The 11,222-nt window shown below is 35.9% G+C and overlaps 1 protein-coding gene across 1 annotated transcript; it reads left to right on the top strand.

The window, feature by feature from the left end:
• On the top strand, window positions 1-10,595 carry LOC117406916 (synapse-associated protein 1-like). Its single transcript, XM_034011326.3, has 9 exons — window positions 1-439; window positions 1,473-1,591; window positions 2,406-2,472; window positions 4,228-4,301; window positions 6,543-6,682; window positions 7,566-7,717; window positions 8,001-8,050; window positions 8,428-8,566; window positions 9,254-10,595. Exons 1-9 carry the CDS (start codon window positions 169-171, stop codon window positions 9,376-9,378), a joined length of 1,137 nt encoding a protein of 378 aa, XP_033867217.3. The 5' UTR covers window positions 1-168; the 3' UTR covers window positions 9,379-10,595.
• Window positions 10,596-11,222: the final 627 nt, after the last annotated feature.

The raw sequence follows: 11,222 nt of genomic DNA, 5'->3' as shown, positions 1-11,222 counted from the left end.
ACCTAACCCTAAACCTAACTATTAAAAATAATCTGATGTCCTCAGGACACTTTAGTGGATATTCCTTTGTGCTGCAATACGGACAGAGAGAAGGGACAAACCGCCTCGAGACTGACTTTTAACAAACGCGGAAGTGAATGTAAGAGGTCATACATCTGGTGACGTTTCATGGTTGGAGCTGGCTGTAATCAACAAAAACCTCTCTGTTCTTCAACAAATAAATCCCTGATTTTAAAGACGAAAATGTTTCGGGGTTGGGGAAACTGGCTTAGCTTGGATTCGGAACGTCCAAGCACCAAGGAAGCGGTGAAAGCGCAGAAAGAGGCAGGCGAAGGGAAAGACGTGGAAGAAACCAAAGTAAACAAACAACCAGAGAGTGTAAATGAAGAGATGGCCGACACGGCTCAAGAACTTCTTGAGCAGGCCAAGGGATTGAGCGGTAAGTGTGACATAACGCTGGCCGCAAAATACCAAGCTTCTTCGTAAAAGAACAGCAGTGATACATTACCGTCCTTACGAAATGCATACATTCCTAAAGAACGACAGTATGTGTGTTCTAGAGGCTCGGTCCCAACCTGCCCTCCGCACAAATAATATCCATAACAACGACAACGCTGAAGTTGTTTTGATATTGGACATTCGCACTGCAAGGCACTAGGGAATAACACAATTATTGCGCCATCTTCAACCCTTCTGTAGTGGATTTACTCTCCTCTATCCAAAGAGACTCAGCATTCAGGTTGATTATCCAGATATTTTAATCAATGTATTCAAGGGAAGAGTCTACAAGAGACTGTTAACCTACACAAGGGTTACAGTAGATTTTATACAGTGTTTAACAGGGTAGGGTGTGTCTCTGGGTAGGATGTTACAGAAGTTTGTGATAAGGCCTTTTGTTCATTACATGTCGTTCCAGCTGTGCTGTAGCCTCCCAGAACCAATTGTCCTGGGCAGCTCTTTCCTGGGGCCAGGGTGTAAATCCTTTGATCTGATGGGGTGTCGACTGTGGTGTAACTTCTCTCCTGTCTCAGGCAATCCTTTGTTATCACAGCACAAGATAGAATCAGAACAGAGACAGTCTCAGAGTTATCAAAGTTGGTGTCCTGGGGATGGGGGAACACTGTTGTTCATAAGCCCGAGGACCAACTGCAGCTGATGCAATCACTGCTTGCTACAGTCTCAAAGGCACCTCGCATTCAATTAAATGTATATAGAAATACAAGATACACACATAGCACATAAGATATAAAGTTAGTTAGAATTCAATAATTTTCCTCTTCAAGGTGGTGTAAAATTTTGTGCATATTTGTCTATCAGCTTTTTAAAAAGCTGACTGCAGAACAGGGAAATGAGAAAGTTTCTTTTTTTTTACTAGGGAGTTTATGTTGTTTCTCAGTCAGTATGATTCAAATGGCGTATAGTGTATCAAGAAAGACGCTGACAATAGTTTGGACAATTTTTTCTCCTCACAGGTTATCTCTTCAATTTTGCCAGTAGTGCTACAAAGATGATTTCCGAGTCTGTTGTTGAGACGGCACAGACCTTAAAGAAATCCGTAGAAGATGGAAAGATTGATGGCCTTATTGATAAGGTACGCAAAACATTTCCCTCCACCTAAAAAATATGATAATGATATTATGCTGCTGCATCATGGTATATTCCTATTCACACTAACACAAGAAGACCATTAGTTCAGATTACGCTGACATCTCCCACCCATACCTTCCATGGCTCATCTCTTATAAACCATTTTAGTATTGACTTCCTATTTGCAGGTCTATATAAGCACTGCATGCTGAATTGGTCAGTCACTGTTTATGCTGGCTAGAGACGGGGCACTTTTAGAGTGTGACTTTTATTTTGTACACAGCTGTATTCTAAGATTCTATCGGTCACAGTCCATTACAGATATAGTCCAATACAAAATAACACATTGTTTTAAACTCATATCAATAAAACAGAACACATGCTTTGAAATGTGTCTCAATTGATACAGTTATATTTTGTGATTCTCTTGCACAATAATGTCATCATTGTCCAATTAAAGTGAACCATTTTGCATTTCTCAACCATATCTCAGAAACTGTTGATACATAGACACTACATATTTTTTTCACATACAGTATCAATTCAAAAAACCTTTTTATTCATTTATAATTTTTGTTGTGATGTGTTAATTTTTTGCTGGGTATGTTTTGGGACGTTTCACGACTTGAAAGGCAATGTGTGAGTTGGTTTTGTTGTTCCCCTTTCAATTCTGATGCATAAATGCATGTGTATCGTAAAGGTGAAGAAAGTATTGTGATCAAATGTTAAAGTAATATAATAATTTTAAAGTAATTTAATTTGATAATTTAAGTTTGTTCCTAAAAGGTTTTAAATAATATTTGTTATTTCTTTTACAGACAATATTGGGAGATTTTCAAAAGGAACAAGAGAAATTTGTGTTTGAAAAGAATGCAAAAAAGACAGGTAGGTGAGGCTGCTGTCCAGAGCAAGTGCACAAATAAGGCACCCTGTATGTTTCACAAAATGGTATCTACTTAAATGCAATTAGGACATTTCAGACTACTTCAACTGGATGGAAAATGCAGTGCATAAACAAAGCTTATTCTTCACAATTTTTGTGTACCTACATTACTTTTCTTTTTGATATTATATATATATATATATATATATATATATATATATATATATATATATATATATATATAAACATTTATATATATATATATATATATATATATATATATATATATAAACATTTATTTATTTGAGCTCAAAGAGCCAGCTGCCCAACGTTTCGATATGTTGTACATATCTTTCTCAAGGGAGCATGTGTTTGAATCAAAACATTGGAGGTATTTATAGGTTTTTGACGGCATGACAACTACTTGTTATTGTTTATATTGAAATCCATGATATATAATGTAATATTAATTATTGATAGCTTATCTGTAAGGTTAACTCAGCTTCCCAGACCAAATACAATCCAGATACAATAAACACAGAACACAGAGCATCGCCTTCTCAACTGCTAGCATAATATCTCATAAACCATTTGAAATGCTAACCTTATATTTTCAATGTTATGGAAACTCCTCTGGCTAGACTGGTACCCTTCACTTTGTCCAGTCATCTAATATGGATGCCACATTGTGGCTATTTGATTCCTGGAATATAAAGACCTAACATTTTGAGATGTTGTCTTCATACTCCGTATACAACTATATTCTATAATTCTCTAGGGCAGTGGTTCTCAACCTGTGGTCCGCAAGCAACTCCCAAAATTCAGTTACGGGCATTTAATTTTTAAAGGGCGGAGACATTTTTTTCCTTATTATTGATAATAATGGAATGAATGATCTATTATTTTATTTCTAAATATTTTGACTGTGCACCACCAATCCCATTTAATTTACACATCACAGCTCACCAAAAGTGGTATGTAACATCCTGTACACCCTCCAATCGTTTTTTTTTTTTTTTTTTTTTTTTTAAATTGCTTCCCACCCACCTTGTCGTGTTTTATATATGTACATCAAGCAAAGTTTGGCAACCCAGTGAGTGCAATAAGTTGTGTTGGATTTATACATGCACACATACAAATTAGTTTCAAAATGCTGTTGTGAAAAAATGCGTGGCAAGTGGTCCGAGGGAAAAATCAGGTTGGTCCCTACATTGGAAAAGGTTGGGAACCACTGCTCTGGGGCAATTCCGATTGTGGTTATAGTACAAGAAAATGTAACTCTTTTCTTGCAGCGATTTTATAAAACCACTGCTTTGAGCTGTTACCTGAATTTTTGGTAAAACAGCTGTGTTATATGATTTTTTTCGTTTAATTTCTAACAACTGGTGATGCCCACTGGAAATGAACCTTTTCACTGCCATATCAATTATGCAGACTTTGAAATAGTGTCTTCCCATTTTTTACACAGTTGTATTCTAGTATATGATTCTCTCAGTCAAGCTGCAATGTAGTTGTTGTCCAGTAAAAAATAACCGTGTTACTGCAACGTTGTTTTAAGCTCTGGCCATATCAATACTACAGATCACACGGTTTTTCACACATTAGTTTTTTTCTTCATGCTTAAAACCCATTTGATCAGAGATGCAATTGCTCATACATTATGCCCCGGGGCATGCTTTGTTTTTTTGGTTTTTTTTTTACAAAAAACACAGCATTTCTAGATTGTGGTTTCTAGTCCACTTTAATTATCTCCACAGATGCTGCAGTGCCTCCGTGGGTTGGCTACAGTGAGGAAGAAACAATTCAACAGCAAATTTTGGCTTTATCAGCTGTAAGTAATTAAAACAGCTGTTCCGTCAGCATTTTGCTGATACCATCAGCCTGGATTATGCACTTGACACATGCTCACATTTTCTTGTAATTAATTTACTGGCAGATTTTTAGTCGTCTTTTATGGAATACAAGGTAACAGCAATGCCCAATGCCTACCAAAGACCTCAAAATCCATGGACATCTCTAGCTGGGTTACTCAGCTGGGTTATAGATGTGTTATTATCTAAACCAATCTGTGTTGTAGGTTATGGAGCTTGTCCCTTCCCTGTTTATATTGTTTTATACTGTGTGTTCCAAAGTTTGCTCCTAATTTTTTTTAATGTAATTAAAAACAGCTAACATTTCAATACAATGTTAAGCTTGGAATTCGCAGGGAAATATATTTCAGAAAACATGGCTTCTACTTTGAGATCAGGAGAGATTCTTTGAGCACCTGAGCAAGAATAATATAAAAAGGTTGTGGATTGGCAAAGCCTTTACACTTTTTGAAATTGTACCCTATGCATAACCTTAAAAGAACTGTAATTTGTTTTCCTGTTGAAAAATATGTCCTTGTGTACACTGGACTTAACCTTTTATAGCTACTTCTGAAACCTTAATTCAAGTTACAAAAGAGTGAAGTTGCAGCTGTTGCAAAGACTGGCAAAAAACTTTTCATATCTCTTTCAGACTGAAGCCACTAGCCCTTAGCGGTCCATTTATTCAGTGCGTATCAGGCGTGTCAGGTCCAATTTATTTTCACACGCGCAGTTAATTTTAGACGCGCTGTTTAAAAGTATTTTTTTCACAGTAAAACAGGTTTAAAAGGCACTGCATATCAACAGGACACTCAGTACTATATCTCCAGCCCCGCCCCACCCCTTGTTCGCTGTATTTTTAACATACTTCATCATTGTCGTGCATACCGATAAATCATCCCCTGATCACTCGTTTTATTACCAAACTCCTCAATAATGCGATCCAAGTCATTATTTTATTACTATAACATCTAAAAAAAGCTCTGCAAATGTCTGTGATATTCTTTGAGCACTGGATGCAGAAGCAGCTATCTTGTTTGTTTATGTCCATGTTACCTATGTGGAGCCGGGGCTATGTGTATTCATGAGATAGGCCCCTTTCTTTTTTTTTTTCCCCGGCTTCTCTCGGCTCCTATTGGTCTCACTCGGCCATTGAATGTTTTTTTCAGCTTTTTCTGGTGAAAAAACGACTAGAGACCTGTTTTTTACGTCTTTTTGGAAAGGGAAAATTGCAATGTCGGACCGCAAAGGGCTAGGATAATGGGTACCCTAAACAAATCCCATGTATATGAGAAACATTTACAGATTTTTCCAATATACTGAAGCAAAATCATTACTGCATGTTTTGTTCCAAAGCATAATTATTTTTCATAAATCAGTGATCAGTGAGAATCAAATCTGAAACACAACATTATCTCAGTGCATTAGCTAGCTTTGGTAAATGTCTTCAGTATCCAATATCCAACTTATCTTGCTGTAAATTTAACTGGCAGTATTAAACTGAAGATCATCATGTTAAAACCCCAAACCATTAAAATATGGAAGAGATCATCAAACCTCAAATCAGATTATTAGATTGTCTTGTTTCTATATAGGGATTTTATACCAATTTAATATTTGATTCAAAACTGGTTTATTTTACTGCTTCATTTTACAGCAGTGTTAAAGTAATTGTAGCTAAGAAAATAGTTACACGGATTTTCTCCACCATGCACATCCATTCATTATATAGGTTTCAAATTTGCAGTTTTGAAAGAAACACTTTTTTTTATCAAACATGTATTTTCATTCTAAAACACGGTATCTACACTTGGTTAAAGAAATCTCTGCTTGCAAGCCATGCTTTTAGACTGTTCTGCACTTCCTGGGTCATTCCACCTGGAGGGTGGAATTGTCCCCACCCCTTAATTGGCTTCTTTTCTGTCAATAACCAATCAGCTGTTTCCCCTATTGATTGACATGCTTTCAGCCAGTAACATTCTTTGACCCAGAAGTCACTGCTGGGGTGAAATAACCAAGAAAGTAAAGCAGTAACAGACTTCATGAAAGACAAGGAAAAGAAACGTCCTTTTAACCTAAATGAAAATACATATTTGCAATAACGTCTTTTTTTTTTTTTTTAAACTGCACATTTAACACCTGTGTAGTTAATGGAAGTGCAAAATGGGTACAGTATATACTGTATGCATTTTATCCTATAGTGACCAAATCTCGTGTTTTAGGACAGGAGAAATTTCCTACGAGACCCCCCTGCTGGAGTGCACTTTCACTTTGACTCTGAACAGATGTATCCCATCGCCATGGTGATGCTGCAGGAGGACGAGCTGCTCAACAGAATGCGATTTGACTTGGTCCCAAAGCTGTGAGCTCCTCCTTTTTTATTCCTATAAAGCCCATAGAGCTATTGGGCAGCAGTGTGGAGTAGTGGTTAGGGCTCTGGACTCTTGACCGGAGAGTTGTGGGTTCAATCCCTGGTAGGGGACACTGCTGCTGAACCCTTGAGCAAGGTACTTTACCTAGATTGCTCCAGTAAAAAAAAAAAAAAACCAACTGTATAAATGGGTAATTGTATCTGAAAAACAATGTGATATCTTGTAACAATTGTAAGTCGCCCTGGATAAGGGCGTCTGCTAAGAAATAAATAATAATAATAATAATAATAATAATATTGAAATATGTGTAAGGTATTTCCTTTGCTATGTAGGCACCTGTTAATGACAACTGGTAAAGAGACCATCATAAGGTGTTATATATCTGGAGGTGGCCAGCTGGAATACAGTCCGTTTTGCAGAAAGCGTCCTAGTTGTTTTAGGAAATTAAGGGGTATACTTTATATTCTCTACATTTTCCTAATATTTAATTTCTGTTGTTGTTTCACGTTAGATCATTATTTTCCATGCTTACTTATTATTCAAGTAAAAGATTCTAAAAAAAAAAAAAAAATCATCTGGGCTGATAGTGGGGTAGTGATGTGGATAAACATATTAGTGTTGCACAGGCCTCAGGGCACAATGCTTCGCCTGTGAGCTTCAGAACACACTTAGCCACGAGGAGGCTTTTTGAAGCATATTTCGTTACAATCGTCCGCACAGGAAAAAAACAAGTTTATTAAACGAGTAGGAAATTAACATTTAGGAAAATGTATATAGAAGTATCCCTTCAGGATAATGTGGTATGCAAATATTAATTTTGTAAGGAAAACAGACAACACTGTTTTTAAAATACAAATGTCATACATTTTTAAGGGTGAAGGAGGAGGTGTTCTGGAGGAATTACTTCTACCGTGTGTCTCTGATTAAGCAGTCTGCACAACTCACTGCATTAGCAGCTCAGCAGCAGGCAGCAGAGAAGGAGGAGGAAAAAAACAGTTCCCATACAGATGACAATCACTTAACAGGTACCTGCAAAGGCTGTATCCCACACTATCACAAACTCCTGACTGATGTCTTCCGACCAATCTTTTGTCCCATTTCAATTGACACATTTTAGGTATGTTCACTACTTTCATTTGCTCCAAATCCAGTAGGCTTTCCCTCTTTACTCAATTCCTACTATTTATTACCATCAGCATTGTCACAACACAATCGTAGTGTTCACAATGAAGTGCACTGAAGGTCAATCAAGGTATGAAATGGTCAGCTGAAGGTTTTATTAATCCAGATATTTCTGTTGTATTTTAGAAAACATAAGACCCAAAACTCCACCTACTGCAATCAACGCCAAGCATGAGGTAATGGTTTATCATATATATATTTTTATAATATTTTTGTCATGCAATATGATTTATAAAAGTTATGATAGTCTCTGTTTAGCATGACTAACTCTTATCCTTAAAGTATTTCGAGAATTTTGTGTGTCCACCATGAACACACAAAGCTGGGCACTATATGAGTGTGCGTGAAATGGTTTATTCACAAGGCACACTATTGATATTACACAGTGACCTTGTCAGAGATTTTCATTATATGCTGTTTTTCCATTTAATGCATTTTCCTTCTTTGACTTTTGTGGGTGAAACTAAATATCTGCTTACAAATGAAGCTGATGGTGCCTGATCAAACAGACCATTAAGTGCTGATGGTTTGCTTGTGTACGTTTCCCTGGTAGGATGAAGAGGAGATTTCAACCAGTCCAGGTGTCTCGGAGTTTGTAAGTGATGCTTTTGACTCCTGTAATATCAACCAGGAGGACCTGAGGAAGGAAATGGAGCAGTTGGTGTTGGATAAGAAGGAAGAGGCCATTGAAGGTATGTACAGAACTGAAGTCACCAGCTACTGACTTTACATCTTTAAGGCGCTATTTCTTAGGGGAAGGATGACATAAATATGCAGTCACAGACACAAGTATTGACACCCTATGCTTAGAAATTCAAGATAAGAGATTAAGGACAAGCATTTAGTAGACTTTTAGTCACTTTTTAATTAAACAAAAAGCAAAATACACAATTTCTTGTATTTTATTTTATTTTTACAAATAATGTTTATCAAAAAACAAACAAACTTATTTCATTCATTACAAAAGTATTGGCACCCTGCTTTAGTATTTCATGTGTCCTCCTTTTGCTTTTTTTACATCTCTCAGATGTTTGACAGTTCTTGACCAGTATGTTACATCTTGTTGATGAAATGCTGGGCTTTGCCTGATTAAAAAGACAGTGACACTTTAAAACCTGGGTTATTTCCCTGTTTAATGACTCAGTTCAGTCAAACTTCCAGATATAGAAGGACATCGCCCAAGCACACCACTACATCATGAAGTGTCAAACTGTATTTTTTCATTGAATATACTGCTAGGTGGTAATCCCAGGATAACTAGGGATACATATTGATACAGTCTAGAGGAATTATCTATCTAGTGCATATCCCTGTGTGGTAAAGACTGGTCCAATCAACCCATAAGTTCAGTTACTGATTTTGTCTTATGTTTCCTTAAGAATCTGCAGACTGGGAGAAGGAGCTACAGCAGGAACTTCAGGACTATGAAGTTGTTGCAGAATCAGAAAACAGAGAGGGCAATTGGGATAAAGAGATAGAGGAGATGTTGCAGGCTGATGGTTAGTCCTGGTGGACTGAATGTACTTTCCAAATGGACTTCATGAACTTAATCACTTTCAATGCACAATGTCAAACATGAAAGACCAGCTAACATCAAAACATCATCATCGCCATCAAATTCAGCTTTCATCACAACATGGAGAATTACTCTCCCACCACAGTACTGAACATTCAGTAGATTAAATCCTTGTGCTTCTCTTTTGGAAATACCTTGAGGATAAATTGTACAACTTCAGTTGTTTAAACAACACCAGCATTCAAAAAAACAAACACCCGAGTATCTGTTCTATAAATCTAGGTCCATGAATCTTGTAAGTAGTACTTCATTACAGTTGTTACTACATCAAAAGCAATGTAATTGTAGACCACTGCAGTACAGCTTTTAAGTTTAATATAAAGCTATTACACACACATACAGTATATATATATATATATATATATATATATATATATATATATATATATATATATATATATTATAAAGAACGGTACAGGGTATTTATAATTCTGTGCCAAACGATTACAAACTGACAGACTTCACTACATTTGACTAATAAACCTGTTTTATTACATTTGGAATTTTTTTTTTTTAATGGCATAGTTTTTCATAATTTATAGTTTGGCAATAGTGGTTGTGTATTTGAGTTTTTTGTTGTTTTGCTTAAAACCTTTGGCTAAATTTGAAGTCAAGCTGTAAATACACCACATTTCCAAAATCTTTTTGATTTAAATAGATATGCCTTGACACATGGTTTTGCTTCTTTTGTTGTACCTGAATTGTCTGTATAATGATGTGTTAATGGATGGTTTTATCCCCAAAGGTTGCTGTGCTTCACGCTTGCTCCTTGCAACAACATTTTCTCTTTGTATTTGTCAAGGAGCTAGCATTCATTACCTGTTTTGGTAACATGAAGGAACACTTAAACTGTAAATATTGTATTACTTTTTATTTGTTGAAATGTATAGCTGAGTCATTTCTGTAGATGCCCTATTTCTGGTTTTATGTTATTACCAGATATACTACAGCTAAGATTAAAAAAAAATAAACCTAAATAATTGTACTTCTAGTAGAAAATATTTGATTAGTGCACTTCTGTTATACCGTAAATGTTAGTTTTGACGAGTTTGGTTTAACACAATGCTCCATGCTCATAAAAACAAAACAATTTGGGCTTGGATACCAAAACTGAACCCGTTTTTAAATAAATCAAACATAACAAACCTAGTGGTACTGGTATACAAATGATGTATTGTTGTCACTGCTCTTCAGCTGTTCTGTTCATACAGTTTTATCAAAGTAAAGTTTAGAGGTAGCTTGCTATTTTCTTTTCTTTAAGAGCGTCACACATTGTAAACCAAAACAAAAAGAACCAAGTTAGATCCGTTACAAAATGTTTTATAAGCCATTCCTATTTAGATTAACTAACTTCAGGGGACAAACATAATGGGAGGAAATCTAAAGATGATTTTGTAGAAATACCCAAAAATGGAAACATTGGTTCAAGGCTCAGGACAGTTCATTGAATGGCAGCTAGCTAGACTACAAAACTATTACGGGTGATTTATCATTTACAAAAAAACTAACATAATCTGTTTATGTGTGGATACAAGACTAAAGCATACAAGCATTCATTATTAGATTACTCAATAACAAACAAAAGAAAATATAAAAGTGTTATAACCATAAAGATAATATTTTGATCACAGAATGTTAGACTTAAGGTACTAACTTACTGTTACCATTATCTAGCATTCAATTATGCCATTACTAGCTGTGGCAGGCTTGTTTCTCAATAATGTTTCTGATGGGGAATGTCAACACCATTAAGATGTATATAGAATTTGTAC

This window comes from Acipenser ruthenus, chromosome 8, assembly GCF_902713425.1.
Source record: "Acipenser ruthenus chromosome 8, fAciRut3.2 maternal haplotype, whole genome shotgun sequence".
NCBI classification, from domain to species: domain Eukaryota; kingdom Metazoa; phylum Chordata; class Actinopteri; order Acipenseriformes; family Acipenseridae; genus Acipenser; species Acipenser ruthenus.
The sequence above is the reverse complement of the archived record's forward strand: the minus strand, read 5'-3'. Positions and strand labels throughout refer to the sequence as shown.